Source organism: Sciurus vulgaris, assembly GCF_902686455.1.
Source record: "Sciurus vulgaris genome assembly, chromosome: 1".
Lineage (NCBI taxonomy): Eukaryota > Metazoa > Chordata > Mammalia > Rodentia > Sciuridae > Sciurus > Sciurus vulgaris.
Genome location: NC_136461.1, coordinates 186,448,068 through 186,471,623, shown reverse-complemented (window position 1 = coordinate 186,471,623; position 23,556 = coordinate 186,448,068). Strand labels below are relative to the sequence as shown.

General features: G+C 30.9%; 1 protein-coding gene across 2 annotated transcripts in view; it reads left to right on the top strand.

The window, feature by feature from the left end:
• CSMD3 (CUB and Sushi multiple domains 3) overlaps nt 1-23,556 on the top strand; it is a 1,211,679-nt gene that overhangs the window by 160,464 nt on the left and 1,027,659 nt on the right. For both annotated transcript variants that reach the window (XM_079134049.1, XM_079134050.1), the window contains exon 3: nt 2,812-2,924. In XM_079134049.1, the coding sequence (XP_078990175.1) occupies nt 2,812-2,924 (113 nt within the window). The remainder of the gene's footprint in view (nt 1-2,811; nt 2,925-23,556) is intronic.

Below are 23,556 nucleotides of genomic sequence, written 5' to 3'. Positions count from 1 at the left end.
CAATGGACTGAATTAATGAATGGTATTATATATATGCAATTTATTCTTACACAGCAGTTATCCTCAAAATATGGTCCAAGGATACCTGAATATCCTGAGAGATTTTCAAGTGGTCAAAACCATTTCCATAACAAAATTGAAATATTAATTGCCTTTTGTACTATGTTGACATTTGACCTTGAGATACAAAAATAATGAAGGGTAAAACTGCTTGTGCATTAGCACAACCCAATTAGCAACCTCAAACTACAACTAGACATTAGTCATATTTTTATTCTACACATAGTATAAAAAAAGAAAAAAATACAATTATAATTAAGAAAATACTTGTTGCAGTTATAAACAATTATTTATTTCATTAAATCTTTAACTTAGAGTACCCTTTAAGGACTAGTGTGACTAAACAGGAAATAGTGATAAAACTCTCAAAATAGTATTATTGTCTACAGGAGAAAGTCATGATTGAATTGTTAGTGAATTAGCCATATATTTTCATGGAACACAATTTTTATGTAAAATAAGAACTGAGAGGTAAGCTATAGTTATTCGCATTTGGGTATTTGAAATAGGTTTTCTCACATCTATATTTTCTCAAAAAAAATTAAGGATGTAGTTTGACACTCAAAGGAAAACACTTATGATTTATTGTCAATAACAAATCTAGACTTTTGAGAAGAAATAAGTTTGGAGATTTCAATCTAATGTCAATCTACCACTTAACCTTTACAGTTTTCCCACATTTAAATATTTCTGATAAGATCAGTAGCAATAAAAGTAATTGTGCTTCAATAACTTAGCAAGACCCTGTCTAAAAATAAAAAAAGGGCTGGGGATATAGCTCAGTGGTATAGAAACCCTAGGTTCAATCCATAAAGCTGAAAAAAAAAGTGATTTTTTAAAAAATATTGTGTCATGAAATACAATCAACATTTGAAAAAGCTCTATAACTCATGAACCAGAATTATTCAATGACTGATGCATATTGATTAAAAAAAGTATGAGTTAAAAATTCCATTACAAGGGCAAGGTGGACCAATGAATATTAATGTTACAGAGTGCAAAGCATTCATTGACACAATTTTGAATTCCACATTCAACTAATGTGATGTGTTGTGTAGTATTAAGAAAGAGTATTCACTTTTATTTGCAAAGGTATTAAAATACTTCTTCCAATTATGTACCTAAGTGAGGTCAGGTAATATTCATACTCATAACCTAGATTGTGTATTACAAAATATTTTTTTCATTTTTTATTACATTTGGACTTTTAAGAAACATACCATCAGATATACCACTATTCAGTAAAATCTATTCTAGTTTTTAGGAAGCATATATGTCACAAGCTATCTTTCTTCTAACCTCCCAGACTTTACCAAGTTTGTCAAAGAGGCAGGTAGGCTCTGACCTATGGAATCCTGAGCCTTGAGGTTTTGAATGTTTTGTTTATTGTGAATCAAAATATTGAACAAAGTAGACATGAGAATCTGTTTTCTACTGTCAGATATTAGATTTTCAAAAATATAATTCAATGCATTCTTCACACTTTTGTTTTGGACATGTAGTTATTTCTTATTAAAATAACATTTATTTCAACTTATTCTGGGTATTTATAAATGAGCAATAAATTCACTTTCATTTTTTTCTGTTTTAAATTTAATAGGATAAAATTGATAGTCTATAAAATGTCTTTCAGTTTCTCAATAATTTTTAGAGGGTAAGAAGACCTCAGAAATGCAAACTTGAATAAAATAAATATAGCAATAAAAACCTATATAATTTCAGTATGAATTAATCCTACTTATATGTTACTAGGCAAAAAGCAAATATGTTAAAAAATAATATAATTCCTCTGTGTACAATTCTTATTTACAGATTAATTAGTAAAATAATATAATAACTAAATTTTAAGGGTATCAAAAAATCAAAATGTAATTCATAGAAATGTTTTTTCTATGAATTTTTATCTTTATTAGCTTTCAGAAGTTTATTTTCTATGAAATTTTATCTTTATTATCATTCAGAAAATTCGTATCTCATGTTTGTACATTTTTCTATTAATATTTCTGTTGAGTAGTAGAAAAAGTATCAATTGTAAAGCACCTTTCATATAATCCAAACTTGTATCTGTATGCAATAAATTACTAGGAAAATAGATAATACTACAGGCAAAAATATCAGGAAAATATTTCTTATGTAAATATGCAAAATATTAAACAATGCCTAATTTTCAGCTATTTAATAGCACTGGAATTTTGAGATAGTATTAAAAACAAAATTTCTTTTTATTTGAGGGCACGTCAGTTACAATATTTTATATTTAGGCAACATCTTCCTTCATTCTAAAATTTAAGTACTTTTCATTCTCTTTCTTTCTCTCTCTCCATATATAAAATGGATACATACATAGACAAATAGAGATATACAGCAATTAATATAATTCTAGACCATCAGAATAATTCACTTAACAAAATTTATTCTAAATGCTCCATTGTTAAAACCAATGACATAAAATGTGCCCATATATTCTCATAATTCCTCATTTTCAAAGTTTAAATTATATAAAGTATTTCTTATAGATAATACATGTGATAGATATTTTAAATATCAAAACACACATGTATGTGTACATAAATTAATGTATTTTCATATATAATCACAGCAATTACTTTTGATGAATGTCTTCTAAATGGAATATCATAAATACACACATTTTTATATAAAGCTTGGGTAATTAATAACATAACAGTTAATTCTTCTTAAATTCTATTAGGTGAAGTGCCTATATCACTAACAATTCCATTTTGTTTGTAGGTTAACAGGATTCCATCTGCCACCACCAGTGACAAGTACCAAATCTGTGTTCTCACTACGATTGACCAGTGATTTTGCAGTTAGTGCACATGGGTTTAAAGTATATTATGAAGGTAAGTGATGATAACATAAAAGAAACTGCTTCCCAGTTTAATGCTATCAAAACCAGAACTCTTCAAACCTGTTAGTGGCAGAAGAATCAACATGAAGGAGAAACAATTCATATGGTTATCTCTAATCTTGTCACAAGGATCACTTTCTTATTAATCATTAGTGCTCAATATAGTTAGTGGACTTTGTTGTTTCATATCACTGTACCTAAACGTAGGAAAATCTTGACCTTAAGTTTTCTTCAGCCATGAGACCATGAATTACTACAGAGTTGGGCATTAAAAGAAAGGAATGGAATGTGAGAGTGAAAGGAGGCTAGACCTGATTTGTGATCCAGGCATCACAGACAGTACCTTATTCTTTCCTGCTGTGTCTGTCATAAAACTAAGCTCATAAAACTAAAGTTGTTTTTTATCCCTTCCCCTGGAAGTTTAGTACAAGCTCCTTTGGCACTGAAACTTGACCTAAACTGATTGAAACCCATTTATAATCTTTCTTTATGTCACTTAGTATGGATACTCATATGTTTCATTATGGAAATAACATTTGATAATAGAGTGGTGTCCCTGGTTCTGCAGAGGGTGTTAAAATGTACAAAATCTACATCTTTTTATATGTGGAAAATTCTAATGGCAAGAAATTCTATTTCTGAGCATTTCAAATAGAAATAGATAGAAATGGATTCTTAATTTTTTCTGTATGTGATTTACGATAAATTTTACATTTAATTTAGAAAAGAGTTTCTCTCTTAATCATAGTGATATCATATCAAATCTCAACTCATCTCTCCAGGACCACATCATCAAAATTCGTCTCACCAGATCTAACATTGCCATAAAGGGACATACAAATACAGAGGAAGGTGCAGTTACTTACTTACTTTCTTAATTTTTTTTTTTTTTTGTTTTTTCCTTTATTTGCTATGCTGAGGATTAAACTGCCGCAGCCCAGTAGCAGTTACTTTCTAAAGCACATAATTCAAAATATAGTACATTTAAAGGTCGCTTTAGAAAATAATCATATATAAAATAGAAATGTTACAATGTAAATTTTAACATTGTGCATCTGGGGAAAGTTGTAAACTAAGCATCTTTCATCTAGTGATACATTTCTCACTAGAAAATATACCCTCTACTAAACAATTACACAAAAATATTTTCTCAATTTTACATTGCTAATAACATCATGAACAGCAGTTTTGAACACTATTTTGTGCTTTGCACATGTATAAACTGTCTTTTGTCTAGCAGGGCAGCATGTGTTCTGACTTACTTTCCTCCATTATAATAATGACTATTAATTTTCTAAGGTGTTTTCACAATAGCTGTGTAATTATTTTTAGGTTGACAACTTAATTCTTACATATTCATTACTGTAACCACAAAGGTTTAAGTGTAATTTTGGCAAAACTGAAGTATCAATAATTTAATAGTTTTCTAGTAAGAGCCTTTTAGTAGAAAATGATTTAAAGATATTTTAGGCTAGTTTATTCATTGGGAAAACACTAAGTGTATTTAAAATTTAGTAACATGGCATATGAATCATGATGTTGGCATGTTTTCTGGTTTGGCTGTCATGTTTCATGAATTCATACTCAAACATATTTTCACAGCTCCCTATTTTTTCTAACATAAACAATATTAAATTTCTGTCCATCTATTCTGCTTCAGGGGAAATGGGTTCATATATTTTCATGACATTTAAAAGTATGTTTGGGATGTCCTAACTTTAAATATAGGGTACTAGTCATCCATCTAGTATTGAGGTATTGACTACCATGACAATTATTAGATATTGAGTTCTATGTATATATTTTACCATGTATATTAGTTTTCTGTTGCTGCAAAATAATTATCCAAACTTTGGTAGCTTGGCAAGGCATGGTAGCATATGCCTGTAATCCCAGCAGCTTGGGAGGCTAGAAGCAGAAGGATCAGAAGTTCAAAGCCAGCCTCAGCAACTTAGTGAGCCTAAACAACTTAGGTATACTCTATTTCAAAACACTAAAAAGAAAAAAAAAAGGGCTAGGAATGTGGCTCCATGGTTAAGTACCCTTGGCAAACCCCTGGCACCAAAAAAAAAAAAAAAAAGAGGAAGCTCAAAATACACAAAATATATCACAATTCTATAAGTGAAAATCTTAGTGGTTTCTGCTACATTATTGTCTCAGTGTCTCACAAAATTATAATGAAAATGTCAGTAGAGTAAACCCTTATCAGAAAACTTGGAGAAAATCTACTTCCTAGCACATTCTGATAGTTGGCAGCATCTACTTCCTCACAGTTGTAGAACTGAGACCCTTCTTTCCTTGCTGCCCATTACTGGAAGACCACCCATAGTTCCTACAGCCCTCTCCTGTGTCCATGAGCCCTGTATATCTGAGAACCAGCAACTATGTGAGTCCTTCTGAGAATGGTATCTCTGATTTTCCTTTGTAATGCATCTTTCTACTACTTTCTTCCTCTACATACCTCTGACTCCAGTTGTAGATCTGTTGGTTTTAAGGACCGATATGATTAGCATGGGCCCATCTAAATAATGGAGTTTAATCTTCCTATCTTAAAGTCTTCGACCTTAACTATATCTGCAAAGTCTTTTTTTCAATGTAAGTTGACATATGTTCTGGAGATGTATTTTTTGCTGGAGGAGGGGTTGTCATTGGCCTACTGTATCATGTGCAAGTCCATATAATAAATTTCAGCAGAAGTAACTACACACTTATTAAGGCTTTGTCTTTGGATATTAGAATACATGAGGTTTCTATTTATCAGTGATGTTATATATTGATATATGTTTCTCAAACTTCCAACACTGGACCACATGCATCATATTCATCTGAAGAATATACTAAAAAGTTGACAATAGATTTCTTACATATATTAAATCTGATCCTGTAAGTATGACCCAGGACAATGCATCATAATAAGAAACCTACTGATTTTTAGGACTGCTAAAAGTGTAAGTTCTATTTAGCTATCTTCCTATTCCTGGAAGAGATTAAGACAAACCAAACCAATCTGTTATACAAATAAGATACTAAAAAAATATCTGTTGAATTCATATCACTATAAAGATATTTATCCTGGACAAGATACTTTATCTAACTAAACTTCATTTATCTCATCTATAATATTGGAGTAATCTCCTTAATATAATATATACATATATATTTCTGCATATGATTAATGATTTAATGTTCCAAATACATATTTTTAGAAGTCTGTATTAGGTGACAGGTCTTTGAGACAAACAAATATGTTAGTTTCATTTATGGTACTGTGCTGTAATTACTATGGAGTCTTTGATTTCAAGAAAATTTGATACACTGAGAAGTTAATTTAACTTGCAGAGTAGGAGGGAAAATAAGAGAATCTGCCTGAACTTATTTGCTGTCAGCAACATCTATGATGAAAGACCACTGTGTATTCCAAATTGCAAATCAATACTTATATGAAATAAAAACTAATGCAATTAAATATTGTACTGATATCAATTCACTTAAGTTTCCACATGTTCACTCTTGCTTTATATTGTTATTTCATAGTGGACCAGTAAGAAATTATTCACAAAAGCACATTGATCCATGGACCAGTTCTTACTTTTCCCCATTGTACTATTAAGTTATCCATAATGAACTATTTATTTTCTATTTTTGTAAGACAATAAAGAGCAAGTCACAATATTGGTTTTAATTACTTTTCTGTGTACCCCATTATAAAATAAATTTATCTTATTCAGATATTTGTTTCATGTGAAATTCCACAAAATATCCATTGATAATAAAAATCAGCAATTGATAACTCCTAGAGATTCTTTTCTATGTTAGGAATCAGTTATTATGGAAATAAAGTACAATATACTTGGATTATATTGTAATTATATACTATTCAAAATGGTTATCTTATGCCTGATATAATATATAATTCCAGTATATATCAGTTAAACAATTTAATTTACAGTGACAGACAAAATAAATAAGAATATAGTCTTGAAAATCACTTAAATCACAAGGTAGCAATTATAACACAGTGATTGTAGACATGTACCATTAAGCAATGCTTATGACATACAACATGGTAGCAATAAAATGCTCACCTTCAGCAAATTTACTATAAAGATGTCATTTTCACTTTTAACTCAGAAACAAAAATTTGGTTAATAATGCTACTAGTACGTAATACTTATTACTATATTCCAATCAGTGATTTCATACAGACTCTCTCAAACTACAAAATCATATGAAAAATTATAATGATGAAGTGCTCACCTGAGTGTGAAAATTTATTTAAATGTGCTGGAGTTATGACCTATATACATTTGGGAGACTTATTTTAGATCTAAATATACACTATGGTTTCCTTTCACATGAGATTCTAACCAAGTACAATTAGTACAAAAAGGTATTGCTAAGATAAGAATTATTGATAATATATATTAAAATATGAAGCAAAGGAGTTAAAATATATTCTTGCAGATATTGCAGGTCACCTATATATTATTTTATCCTTAAATACTTGACACAGAAAAGAAAAATTATACTATTTGCTATTCTATTTAGTTATTGGTCACATTTATTAAAAGATTATCCTTCAGAACATAAAAGTAGTTTAGTGCATTTTAATTTTAGGGATCATTTTCAAACTCCTATGCTTTAAAATTTTAACTACAGTACCATGAAATTTAATGGAGAGCTTACAACTTAGAATCAAGTCAATTATGCTTCTAGCAAAACAATTGAGTTGCAGCAAATGTTTATGTTGTAAAATTACATATATTACATACTTTACAGCAATAAAGGTAGGATAGGTTCATAAAATTAGTTAATGAATATTGATTCTTAAATACTTTTAAAAATAAATGAGATTTCATATTTCAGAAACACAACACAAGGAACTATCATACATGCAAAGATTTTGTCCCTGACTTCTTGTCAAATTAAAATATTTTCTTTAGGGTTATATGGTCAATCTGGTTAACTACTGAAACATCTTAATACTAAAGTGACCTCTGGTAATGTGTATGTTTTCTCTTCCTTTTAAGCAGTTGGAAGTATTCCAATTCCCAGTTCAGAGAAGGAGACAAATTTATCTGTTCTGTAAAGATCTTCTGTTTAAAAGACACCATGTTATGGTGAATATGTGGATTTGGCTGTATGTACAGAAGAATTTATTAGTTTTCAAGTAGTCATACATCTATTACATACTTTCAATCACTTTTACTATACTCACAAAAATACTTCAACAGTATTATCAGTACTGTGAATGCTCTAAAAACAACAAATAAAAAATTTAAAAATACTATGAATGCCTTTAAACACTAAGCAATAACATTTTAATCATCTCTTACTTAGGCATATAACCTCAACAATTACCTACCTCTCTATCCTTGTTTCTGGCCCTTTTATCAATTTATAAAACTGTCTTAAACACATATTAAATTTCTACACATGTTCTCCTATTTAAAATACTAAAACCTAATTCAGTCTCTCTCTTCTACTCAGGACACTGCACACTTCTTTTAAGGCCTGCTTACTTATCCTTCCAAACGTTGTGCATGCCTTAATCACCTGTAGAAAGTCATTTATGGAATGCAGAATTGGTCTCAGTGCTAAAAGATCTTTCTCTGTTTACTCATATGTACTTTGTCACACAATACCATACTCTCTAATTTTAGATTTTTTGCTCACAGTAAGCTGTGAGAACACTGAGAGTATTAAACATGTTTTACTCATTTTGTATACATGCCTCCTATTTTACTGCATTCCTCACATACTGCTAATGCTTAATAAATGCTTATTAAAACTCAATGTTAAAAGGATTAAAGCCCTAGTGAAAGTCTTAAAAAAAAGACATGGGTTATTATTAGTAGTTTTGAATTTGTAAAATAGTTACACTTTAAGAAAAATATTAACCTTTTATTTTTTAAAAGCCATAAGTGATACATACACATTATTGTTTATACTTTTATAGATATTTTATTTGCTTAAAATCTTTTCTTTCATAAATTAGATTCTTTATGAAACAATTTAAAACTATAAAGTTGCTCATAAAAAAAGATAAGTGAAAAATGAGAAATTGCTGAAGTCAGTAATATATGGTCTACTTAATCTGTGCGCTTCATGTGGCAAAGATGGATCACATTCAAGGTTTCCTCTTATTCTTCAGAATAGAATGACTAAACAGTTAATCCCATTTTATTTTGAATTTCCTTCTTTGATATGTTTCTAAAGCTGCCATATCTGCCAACCAATGAGAGTTATAATTTTGATATGAGTATTAGAATGTAGTTAATTGAAGAAGTGATTAATTTAAAACTCTAATATGTCAAAGATATTTTGCTGTTTTCATACAAAGGCCATATGTTGTGATGACTATTATAATTGATAGTGTACAATTAGGGGTTTAAAAGAAAAGTACATTAGAGTGTGGTTTAAAAATTCATTTGCAAATTTATTTATCTACTTCTCCCACCAAAATATAGTAATTCTAAAGCTGCCCATCAAGTAATCCACTGTTGATTTGAACTAAGGGAAGAAATGACACTTTTCACATGTGCAGTGTTCTTCTGGTGCTAAAGTTCAAAACCCTCATAGAGGTTGAGAGAAGTATTCCATTCAAGAGTCACTGCTCTGAGCTAGCAGGTCATTGCTAGAGACAGGACTGAAGCACAAGGCAGGTGTTCCAATTCACTGGAAAAGAGGGCACAAAAAAAAAATGCCAAGTCTTGTGTAGAAATTAATTGAAAATATTTGTTATATGGAATCTTTTAAGCAAGTGCACAAAGAAAAATTCATAAGAATTTTATTGTTAATTATAAGGTCCCTGAATCAAAGAACAAACATCTTTGTACAGACATTTTGGCAAGAAAAGATAAGACCTAAAACTAAAAATAACAATTTGTTCCAAAATATATCAAGTATTATTTCAGCAATTTTTAGAAAATACAATTATTCATTCCAGAGAGACAAAGAAATATTAGAAACTATTTACTATGTGTGTGTGTATATATATATATATATGTATAATTTATAGTTTTGTATATGTACATATTGTTAAGAACCGTGAAGCTTCTGACATTGTATTCTGCTTCAAAGTTAACAAATCAATCTTCTATAGTTTCATGGCAGAATACACATTAATATTTTCAAGGACACAATACACCAAACTATATTTACTAATTCTCAAAGGGTTTTTTCACTTATACCAACAGAAGTAGCCAGCGTACCAAAAATTGTGTTTCCAGAGCTTCAATTCCCACAGTCAATGAACAGAAGGTCAAGTAACATCCCCCAACATGGGAGAGAGCAATTCTGAGCTTAGGGAACAAAAATCTTTTATATTAAAGAGTAAGCACTCTTGTCCTTTGCTTGGGACAGAGATAATATTTCTTTATTGCTACTGAACAAAGGGAGTTAGCTTCTCTCCTTACAAGATTGGAAAACATGAAAAGATATATAGAGAATTGTTTCCCAATATATGTATATCATGTTCTATTGCAAAAGCATTTGGATTTGATGTGTCTTAGGCAATTTTCAATGATCATTTACTATTCAAAATTAAAGATGCCTTTAGGTATTATTAAAGGAAGATTTTTAAATGAATAGATGTTATCTAAAAATTTCAAGATTTTAGGGGTCATATTTGCTACTATTTTTAAAAAGTTCTTAAAAAATAACATTTTACATATGCTTTTGCGTATCTTAGAAAATATCATTTAAGAATAATGAGTGCCATTTTTCCTTTGTCCTTTTACAATTACGTATGTGCTGAACTCTTATTCTATAACGTGGAAAATTCCTACCTCATCGTGATTTCATGGGATTTCTCAATCTACATTTATTAGTAAGCACAGTCTCTCCTTTTGTCTTTCTGCACTTTTTTTTTGTGTGTGTGTGGTTTTATAACAGAGTAATATTAGATCATATGATGAGAGGAGTAGCATTTATCACAACATAAATATCAGATGAATATAAATAATAAAGCATAAAAAATGAAAATATATAATTCATGAAGAAATAGAACATTATCAGATCATGGGAGAAAAAAAACATAACAGCAAAAGTCCAAAGGAAAATATGTCACTAAAGAAAAGACTGGTAAAGTGTGAAATCTGCATAATGTAATAATTTAAAAATTATTGTCTTATTAAAAAGGAAAAGAAAATGAACATTTAATATTTGCAGTTTATGGGGCAGAATACACACACACACATACACTATATGCACTTATTTACCGCTATTGTCTTTGATTTAAAAGTTGCTAGAAAATGAAAATTATCTAGAGAAACTAAAAAGAGCAAGAGTATGTGAAGAAAAGACTATCACACAAAAAATTGATCATTTCTACTACTATTGTGTTTAGAAATATTGTTAGTTTATGGATAAGGGAAGATGACAAACTGATTTTCTTAAATTTTGTAGACATGATGAAGAAATATGAGATGAGATCAAGGCAATTAAAAAGGATAAGTGTTCAGATGAGAGATTTATCCAGTGGAAATTTTCAGATATGTATTGAGTAATGTGAGAAGAGAATTTATCTATCTGTACATTTTCTGATTGTAGGAGTTAGAGAAAATTGGAAATATGAAAACAGTTGTTATATTATGATTTATATTGGATAATTCATACATTTTTTATAATGTAAACCAGAATTTCCATTTTTTCTATTTTGTAAACTTGTTGCTTTATTTTCCCATAATTTTTTAAAATTTTTTTTATTGTAAACAAATGGGATACTTCCCATAATTTTTAAAGCAGTCTATCTGTGTGTAACTTCAAATGCTTCACATTAATTTAAGAAATTAACCTTAGAGACTGTAAGATTATATTTCAGTTATCTTTAAAGTTCTTTAATTATGATCCTGTATTATTTCACTTTGCTCTCTTGAGTCAAGCATATAGGATTTTATATAGTGGAAACTATGCTGACAATATTGGTAACTCAAATCTTATGTTTTCCCAGCAAGCCATATATATCATTTCACCAGTAGCTATTTACAAGGTATTATAAATCATATTCATCACATGAACTAAATTACTAACTGGGTCAGATGAACTAAATTACTAAATACTATAGTATTTTTCCTTGTTTCATCAAAAAATTATCACTAAGATATCCAATGTCCATCTGAAATTGGTAAATAAAATTCACCACAGTGCATGATTGGGTGAAATCTTGTATACAACCCAGTGCTACTTTGCTTGTTTCTGTGTTTAAAGAAATACATGCAAAATTCATAGTAGCAGTTTTAGAGAACTTTCAAATGTTCCTTTTTAATATTTAACACCTATTTTAATTTCTCTGATAATGTGTCTATTGAATAGTTTGTGTTGCTTAATTCATATTTTCATTGCTGCCTAAAAAAATCCTCACTTTTTATACATCTTGTAATCCTACTACTGTATTACTAATACTACTCTATTAGTATTTCTAATACTACTGTATTAAGAAAAGTCAATGTAATATTAAATTGTAATTGTTGGATCTAATCTTACTAGAAATTTGAATGACTATTATAACCCTTAGAGGTTCTCAGAAGCATCTCAAGGGAAATGTTTGCAATCATATAAACAAATCAATAAGCCTTCAATTATTATAAAGGTTACTTATCAGATATTAGATCAAAAGTATAAAAGGAGAATATCACTATTTTTTAACATTGTTTATTATAAAATTAGTTTTGTCTATTGGAAATATTCTTTAATTAGTATCAAGAATATTACTACAATGTGAATTGACCAAATGACTAGAAAATAATACATTATATTGTTATAACTAATCAATTAGCAATATTAGATAGGCAAGCACACAATTTTAAGGAATTAACCGGAGAGACAGTTAGAGACTGTTAGATTACAGTTTATTAGTTAGGGTTCTATGATTGAAGGGAATGATTCTGACCCAATTCAGAATCCTACCTTGGGGTACAGAGCTTGGGGTATATATGACATTAGAAATGTGGTACACACCTAATGCAGGTCAAACCCCTTATTACTTGTGCACTAAATTTTAGGGTGGCACTTAGTTTATTTGCTCAACAACATTGTTTCTGTAATTATCCTCTGCGTTTTGTGTATGGTCAATTTGTTTCAAACAAATCTTACCCATTATTTCCGTAAAGGTGTGGTATTAGCTCAGGGCAAACACAAAGAAACAAATAAACAAAAAACAAATCTCTCCTGACCCTGCATTACCTCCAGTTGTTGTTCCATCCCTCTTGGTGCCCCGTTTATAAAAAGTCCTCAACAAGTGATCTATATTTTCTTTTCCATTTCTAATCTCACCTCCTTGATTACATTTTCATTAGAACTTTGCCACCACCATTTAGTTGAATCTATTTTTGTCAGGGTCACCAATGGTAAGACCATTCCCACCTCTAAAAATCAATTCTCAAATTATTCTTCCTCCTAAGAAATTAAGACTTTCCATGTTTCATCTCACCTTAATGCATTTTCTTTGTGTGCTTCCTGGGATGCTTTTTTTATTTATTTACCACTGATATACATTTATTCTTTAGCCCCCTCCCTTAGATAGGTTCTTCTGTTTTTAATATCTATAAATTTGACTAGCCCAGTGCTCAGCTTGGGGGTCTCAGCTCTAAATGCACTCATGCTCCATATGAATCAATCTGTACCAATATCTGAAAGCATCCTCAATTCACTGTGGAGATCTATCATTTAGGCTCTTCCTCTAAGAAAAAATTTTCAGAAAACCTTAGGGTCATTCAAAATGTCTTAATTTTTCTGAGGGAGTTAGCCATGTCATCTGTGATCTTGGCTGGATTTACTCACATTTCTGATCGTAGGCTATGGGATCAGTCTCTTTTGTTGAAACTGAGGCAGTTTGGCACTTCTCAAACTCCTAATACACTAGTGAAATATTCTCAGCATGTTTTCATAATCACAGAAGAGGTGGAAGCATAAGGAATTAAAAAAGGATAATTTTTCAAATTCTGATTGACTCAATCTACTAATAATATCCCATTGGCTAAAGCAAGTAACAAACTAAGGCACAACAAGGTTTGGCTTAGGTTCCCATATATAAGCAGAGAGAGAAAAGGACATTTTTGCGACTATTTTCCAATCTACCTTATTTTCTATTCTAATGCTTCCCAAGTTCAAAAGAGTCTCATTCCCATATCTTTCTCTATATAGGAACACCATTCAGTTGCACAGGTCCAAAAGGTTGAGGTTATGCTTTATTCCTTCCTCTTTTTAACAACGTCAGTACAATACATCAGAAAACATTAAATTAAAATATATTTTGAATCTTACCACTCTCACAATCTCTATTATTAACACTTGAGTCCTAGTTAATTCCATGTCTTCCCTGGACTAGACCAGACTGCTATACTAATGAAATTCCTAGCTTTCATTCTTGACTTTCAAACTTGTTATACTTTCCAACAATAGCTCAAAAAACACTTACCTTCACAAAACCTTTCTTTTATATGGAATTTTTTAAAATTATCTTTAATTGATCAGTGATACTTGTATATACTTGTGGGGTACAATGTGATATTTCAATGTGTGTTCACCTTGTGGAATTAACGAATTAACAAATTGATCACCTCATATACTTATCATTTTGTGGCAAAAACATTAAAATCTCCTTTAGCAATTTTGAATTACACATTATTTATTATTCCTCTTAAATGAAATTTTTGTTCTTTGATCATAAGTTTCCCTTTCCTACTCTGCCCTGTTTTCCTAGACTAAGTAACAACTATTCTACTCCTTATTTCTGTGAATTCAACTGGTTTAGATACCACTTATAAAAGAGATCACACGGTAATGTTCTAGAGAATGTATTCCTCCTCTCTGTGTTTAATAACAACGTAGATTAACTGGGAGGACATTGTGCTATGTAGAATAAACCAGGCAGAATCAGAAAGACAAATACCATGTGATCTTTTATTTATCACATTGTACCCCATAAATATACACAATTAAAATAAGAAATAATTGTCTTCTCCAAGCTAGCAGAGCATACATAAGACTAGAACGCAGACATTATAACCTTGTTGCAGAGTTATTTACTTATTAAATATTTACAATCATATTTTATATTTGCTTATATTATTGAAAGTATTTTTACATTGTGAAACTATGCTCTATTAATGTTTTCTCTGTGGAGGCTTTAATTTTTATTCAGAGATTAATATTTCATAAAATTATATACATAAATTCTATTTAAGAAAACAAAATACCATATTAAAATTCTCCTTTGAGTATGACTTTAAAGTGAACAACAATTTAAAAGTTGTATTAAAATAATTTTCTAGGGGCTGGAGTTGTGGCTCAGAGGTAGCATGCTCACCTAGTATGCATGAGGCCTTGGGTTCAGTCCTCAGTACCGCATGAAAATAAAAGGTATTGTGTCTACCTACAATAAATAGATACTTAAAAAATAAAACAATTTTCTAGTGTATTTTTAATACTTAGTATATTGTTAAGTATGTTAATTTACATATTGATGTTAATTTAACAACATGGTCATACTAGTTCAAAACATTCCCTTACGTATTTCATGGGTACAACCCCAAAAGCACAAGAACAAGAGCAAGAATAAACAAATGAGATTTCATCAACTAAATATGCTTTTGCATGGCAAAGGAAACAACATAGTGAAAAGACAACTCACAGACTACAAAATAAAGTTGTAAACCACCCATTTGATAGGGGGATGATAACCAAATTATATAAAGAACTGAAATCAATAGCAAGAAAAGAAATAATCCAACCAAAAATGAACTTAAATGAACATTTCTTGAAAGAAGACATACCAATGGCCGAAATAAATATACATATATTTATTATCTATATTATATATATATTTGTTATATATATAAATGCTCATTATCACTAATCATTAGGAAAATGCAAATGAAAACCACAATGAGAAGTCACCCCACGCCTGTTAGAATGACTATCAAAAAGACAGCAGATAAGTGTCATCAGAGGTATGGTAAAAACTTAGAGGGAAATTTATTTCATGGAGCGCATTTAATAAAAGAAGTAAAACTCAAAAAATAAACGACCTAACACTACAGCTCAAAGCCCTAGAAAAAGAAGAACAGACCAGCACCAAAAGTAGTAGAAGACAGGAAATAGTTAAACTCAGAGCTGAAATCAATGAAATTGAAACAAAAAAAACAATACAAAAAATTGACAAAATAAATAGCTGCTTCTTTGAAAAAATAAACAAAATTGATAAACCTTTAGCCACACTAACAAAGAGAAGACGAGAGAAAACCCAAATCACTAAAATTCGGAATGAACAAGGAAATATCACAACAGACAGGATTGAAATACAAAACATAATTAGAAGCTATTTTGAAAATCTATACTCCAACAAAACAGAAAACCTCGAAGACATCAACAGGTTTCTAGAGACATGAATTGCCTAAACTGAAGGAGGAGGACACACACAATTTAAATAGACCAATTTCAAGTACTAAAATAGAAGAAGTCATCAAAAGCCTACCAACAAAGAAAAGTCCAGGACCAGATGGGTTCTCAGCCGAGTTCTACAAAACCTTTAAAGAAGAGCTCATTCCAATACTTCTCAAAGTATGCCATAAAATAGAAGAGGAGGGAACCCTCCCAAACTCATTCTATGAAGGCAATATCACACTGATACCTAAACCAGACAGAGACTCATCAAGGAAAGAAAATTTCAGACCAATATACTTAATGAACATCGACGCAAAAATTCTCAATAAAATTTTAGCAAATTGCATACAAAAACATATTAAAAAGATAGTGCACCATGATCAAGTGGGTTTCATCCCAGGGATGCAAGGTTGGTTCAACATCAGGAAATCAATAAATGTCATTCACCATATCAATAGACTTTAAGTCAAGAATCACATGATTATTTCAATAGATGCAGAAAAAGCATTTGATAAAGTACAGCACCCCTTCATGCTCAAAACACTAGAAAAAATAGGGATAGTGCGAACATTCCTTAACATTGTAAAGGCCATTTATGCTAAGCCCATGGCTAATATCATTCTAAATGGTGAAAAACTGAAAGCATTCCCCCTAAAAACTGGAACAAGGCAGGGATGCCCTCTTTCACCACTTCTATTCAACATCGTTCTTGAGACTCTAGCCAGAACAATTAGACAAACCAAAGAAATTAAAGGGATACGAATTGGAAAAGAGGAACTCAAACTATCCCTGTTCGCTGATGACAGGATTATATATTTAGAGGAACCTGGAAATTCCACCAGAAAACTCTTAGAACTCATAAGTGAATTCAGTAAAGTAGCAGGTTACAAGATCAATGCTCATAAATCCAATGCATTCTTATACATAAGTGATGAATCTTCAGAAAGAGAAATTAGGAAAACTACCCCATTCACAATAGCATCAAAAAAAAAATAAAATACTTGGGAATCGATCTCACAAAAGAGGTGAAAGACCTCTACAATGAGAACTACAGAACACTAAAGAAAGAAATTAAAGAAAACCTTAGAAGATGGAAAGATCTCCCATGTTCTTGGATAGGCAGAATTAATATTGTCAAAATGGCCATACTACCTAAAGTGCTATACAAATTCAATGCAATTCCAATTAAAATCCCAATGACGTACCTTACAGAAATAGAGCAAGCAATTATGAAATTCATCTGGAAGAATAAGAAACCCAGAATAGCTAAAGCAATCCTTCGCAGGAAGAGTGAAACAGGGGGTATTGCAATACCAGATCTTCAACTCTACTACAAAGCAATAGTAACAAAAACAGTATGATATTGGTACCAAAATAGACAGGTAGATCAATGGTACAGAATAGAGGACACGGACACAAACCCAAATAAATACAATTTTCTCATACTAGACAAAGGTGCCAAAAATATGCAATGGAGAAAAGATAGCCTCTTCAACAAATGGTGCTGGGAGAATTGGAAATCCATATGCAACAGAATGAAACTAAACCCATATCTCTCACCATGCACGAAACTAAACTCAAAATGGATTAAGGACCTCGGACTCAGACCAGAGACCCTGCAGATTATAGAAGAAAAAGTAGGTCCAAATCTTCACCTTGTTGGTCTAGGACCAGACTTCCTTAACAGGACTCCCATAGCACAAGAAATAAAAGCTAGAATCAACCACTGGGATAGATTCAAACTAAAAAGCTTTCTCTCAGCAAAGGAAACTATCAGCAATGCGAAGAAAGAGCCTACAGAGTGGGAGAATATCTTTGCCAATCATACTTCAGATAGAGCACTAATCTCCAGAATCTATAAAGAACTCAAAAAACTCTACTCCAACAATACAAATAATCCAGTCGATAAATGGGCTAAGGAAATGAATAGACACTTCACAGAAGAAGATCTACAAGCAATCAACAAACATATGGAAAAATGCTCAACATCTCTAGTAATAAGAGAAATGCAAATCAAAACCACCCTAAGATTCCATCTCACCCCAATTAGAATGGCGATTATCAAGAATACGAGCAACAACAGGTGTTGGCGAGGATGTGGGAGAAAGGTACACTCATACATTGCTGGTGGGGCTGCAAATTAGTGCAGCCACTCTGGAAAGCAGTGTGGAGATTCCTTAGAAAACTTGGAATGGACCCTCCATTTGACCCAGCTATCCCACTCCTTGGCCTATACCCAAAGGACTTAAAATCAGCATACTACAGAGATACAGCCACATCAATGTTCATAGCTGCTCAATTCACAATAGCCAGACTGTGGAACCAACCTAGATGCCCTTCAATTGATGAGTGGATAAAGAAGCTGTGGTATATATATACAATGGAATATTACTCAGCCATAAAGAATGATAAAATTATGGCATTTGCAGGCAAATGGATGAAATTGGAGAATATCATGCTAAGTGAGATAAGCCAATCTCAAAAAGCCAAAGGACGAATGATATCGCTAATAAGTGGATGATGACACATAATGGGGGGGAGGGAAGGGTTAGTGTTAGGGTTAGAGTTAGGGTTAGGGAGGGGGGCAAGTATGGAGGAAGGAAGTACTGTATAGAGGGTAAAGAGGGGTGGGAGGGGTGGGGGGAAGGGAAAAAATAACAGAATGAATCAAACAACATTACTCTATGTAAATTTATGATTACACAAATGGTATGCCTTTGCGCCATGTACAAACAGAGAAACAACATGTATCCCATTTGTTTACAATAAAAAAAAAAAAAAACCAATAGAACACAATGACAAAGGAGAGTTGGGAAGTAGTTATCCAGATTAAAAACTGGCTCAGAATGAATGGCGGCTGCTGAAGGACTAGGATGTCTTGTAAGTTTATTCATTTCGGAGAAGCCGGATATAAAAATCTTATAGACTAAGGATGCAATTTCTATAATCATATTCCTCTTCAACTAAACTATTTATTCTAAATAACTTCTTGAATTAATAAAGTGAATAAATTATCAGATAAAAAAAAAGGGAACCCTAGGTACTCAGTTGAAATGAAATTTGTACAGCCATTATGGAATACAGGAGAAAAATAAAAATAAAATTACCATATGATCTAGCAATCCCACTTAAGGGTATATATCCAAAGTAATTAATATCAATGTATTAAAAAGATATCTACATTTGAAGTTTATTGCAGCATTGTTCACAAAAAGATATGGAAGCATCCTAGGAGTCTATCATCAGATGAAAGGATATATATGCAAAATAATAGTATTCAGCCTTAAGGAAAACATGAAATTCTCTCAAAACTTTTTAATGTCTCTACCTCTTTAAGTTCTTATAGACTTAAATTCATTTCAAATATTTGATCTTCCATCTCCAGGATGTGATCTTTATCTTCCTAATTCAATTTTATAAATATAAATAATATGTGTTCCAAGCAGCAGGATAACTAAAGGGAAGGAAGAAGGACAAATGTTCTCCCAGGAACAGTTTCTAGATGCTGTGTCAAGATATTTCTACTTGGTGAGCATGATGATAATCCCACCAGCTTGGGAGGCTGATGCAGAAGGACTGTAAGTTCAAAGCCAGCCTCAGCAACTTAGCTAGGCCCTAAACAACTTAGCAAGACCACATCTCAAAATAAAAAAAATAAATAAAAAAGAACTGGGGATGTTGCTCAGTGGTTAAGCACCCCTGGATTCAATCCCTAGTACCATTAAAAAAAAAAAAAAAAAAAAAAATTCCGCTTGCGCTCAACTAGCCAAAGTATAGTCACACCAACCTGAGGTGCATTGGGTGCTGGGAATGTAATCTTTATTCTGGGGGTTAATATGCCCAGCTAAAAATTTTTTTTACTGTGAATGAAGACATAGAGGTTAATAGGAAAAAACAAGCTATCTGTCATTGTGTCAGAAAAAGAAATATCACATATTCTTGCTCAACATCCTTTTAGAAAGATAAAAACACTTTGATTTTAACAACAAAAATGGCATGAGACACAGTATTGTCTATTTGTTAATGCAATCCAAAATAAGTATTGAGTACCTATCATGGTACTTGGTGTTAGCAAATCTTTAATAAAGCTCAGATGCTTATGATTTGGTGCAAAAAAACAAATGAAAGCAACTAATATCCTAACAGTTTACAGGTGTATTTCACATCATTATGTTGACACAAAATAATTATATAAGATAAATATTGTTCTTTTGATTTTCAGATAAAGAAATAAAACTGTATAATTGAATTATGTAAGATAAATATAATTAATTATATAAGATAAATATTATTCTTTTGATTTTCAGATAAAGAAATAAAACTGTATAATTGAATGACTTACAGATAGCAATGTGTTAAATCCAGCTCAGAGAAGATCAGAAAGATCAGAAGAGCAAATTGTGCACTTCTTCTTTCCAACTGTATTTAGAGACTTCATATTGACACCTTAAAAATCAACTATGTTGGGAGTATTTACACTGTAGAAATCAGCAAAATTTAAAACGCATATTGCTTTTTGTTTTTTCCAGAGAGCTAGTTGTTAAACATCTACCAGCCCAAGGTACTAAATGACAGGCTGATTGAAACTGAGGTCTTGCCCTCTGCCTTCTGCACTTCTTTCTCCTACATTAGTGTTAACAGACCTTTCTACACTTAAATGTTCATAAGAGCCACCTGGTGATCTTGCTGAAAAGTGAATTCTCTTTTGGCACGCAGAGAAGTGTTATTCAAGATCCTGAATTTCTAACTGAATCCCAGTTGATACCAATTCTGCTACTCCAAGCACCACAAACCAATTGATGCAAGTATCTTTTACATTTTGTTTTAAAAAGGTTTAGTGTTTGTCAAGTTATTCTAAAAATCTATCACTAAGACACATTTTGGTGGTTTCAGTAAAAGCAGGAATATATTGAATCTAAACTCTCCTATTCTTCCCCATGTAACATGGTTGAATTTGATATTAATCACTTTTCACAGTTAGAAATAAAATCAGCTCAAATGGGGTTTCTTCACCCATCAGCCTCAATTTTAATTATTTATTTTAATTTTAATTATTAAGACATAATCCTAACCTCAAAATTTATAAAGTTCTTCATATTTCTAATTGTTGACTTCTACATATACTGTTATAAAGCTATAAACACTGGTTTCTAGTGAGTACATTGTAAAATGAAACTATTATGCCAAATTCATTTAGTGTGATATCATTAGTCAATTTTGCAACTGCCATTAGTTCTTGATCTAGAGAAATAATGAAGATCATTGGTGCTGAGAATGAAATTCTTTATATTTAAATTATTACAAATTCAAATTTGTTATAAGAATTACCAGTATACCTGTCAAGTGTCTTACATTCATTTAAAAAACAAGTGGTTGGATTTGCATTGTACTTTCCACTGATTTTTTATGAGCATAAATCTATTTTAAAAATATTTCTAGCAACAAACCAAATATCAAACTATTTTATACTTTCATAAGTTTAATACAGAATTTTTACTTCTGTTTTATGTTTCTTTCTGCAAATCCTTCTCCTGAAATCTTTGTCCCTGGATTCTCTAAGAGAATGTAGGACACACATGTAATGCATTTCTTTTCATGTGGATGAGTGCATCTTCTGATATAATATCATATTAACTACAATAAACGATCAACAAAGAATTGGAGGTTTAAATAATGATATAGACTATGCATAAATTAATTCATTTTTCTCCTTTAAATTATAATATACTATAAAATAAGTTCTAAAATATCAAATCAAGACATTTAACCTGACACACTGTTAACTCATACACTAGCTACCATATGCTCTTGCACTTAATATTTTTAGGAATCACACATGGAAATATTAGACATGAACACTTTCTAAAATTATAAAATCTGTGTATTTTTAGCTTTCAAATGTCAGTAGTTTCAATAGTTTTTAAGGATTTGGAATATATTCTGGTTTTGAATTTAGAGCCTCCTCTCATTAGTAGAACTAAATATAGTGATTCTAATAATTTTCCTCTTCTAAAGTAATGATTTCAAGTTTAATAAAAAGAGAGGATAATTGTTCTAGCTGGTGATCAAGTAGTAGACCATTTATAGTTGCAGCTTTTTCAGCTTATTTTAAATTAAACAAACCCAAATATTATTATAAAACCCAAATATTGATTATAAAATAAAACCAAACAAATGTTGCTTCATCATTTTCTCTACAAAATCTTACATTTAACTCTTTATCATTATTAAGAAATGTTCATAGAAATATCATCACATATACTCTTTTTAATTTCCAGTGCACTGAACACTGGAATTTATAGTATAGCCTTTCAAAAAAAAATCAAATTTTGTTTAAAAAGTAAAGAATCAGAGATCAAGCATTGGGAGAAATCATTCTTGCACATAAGTTATAAAGCTGAAATCTAAAACATAGTCTCACTATGGTCAATTCTCTTTCCAATTGTAATGAAAGAGTTAAAATATTTATATATTTTTTGCTTTTCTAGAGTCTACGGCAATATTCCTCCCCCTCATTTGGAGAGCTAATTTAAGTATTTTAAAATAAATCTTCCTGACAGTCTCAAATAAATGCATGATCATACATGAAAAGAGAGATAAGAAAACTTCCTTTCTTACCTTTTCAACACAATCTTCCATTCTTCCACTTGCCTTCCTGAATCCAGTCTTCTTTAAATTATCATTTTTTCCAACTGTGTAACATTTCATTCACCTGAGTGTAATAAATTATTGTCAAATGCGTATTTGGATAATAAATAAATGCCAAGGGTGATCCATGATGACTTCGTTATTGTGCCTTCCTAGAAAATAAATACAATGTGAAATATTAGAGTTGAAAGAAATCTGAAATTTTCAGATAAGTAGAATTCTCAGGATTTTTACTCTGTTTTTTATTTTTACATCTTTCATTTAAAGAGAAATGAGAAATTTGTCTTCATTTTGTCATGTAAAAGTTCAATTATACCTCTCCCATTTTAGCCAGAGTATTGGCTTCATTATTTAATATTGTAAGGAAAAAATCCATGTTTTAAACTCTTGGTAGAATTTCATAGCCTTTTTCATGGTCAAAATCATTTTATGTTAATAGGGCATTTTGTGGAAACAAATGGATCATTAGTCTCCTGTGAATAGAAGATTCTAGTAATAATTTTTACAAATGAAGTGAATTTAGATGCAGTGTTCAAATATTGTAAGCCATCTTTATGGTACTTTAATGAAATTTGTGGTGCATTATGGAA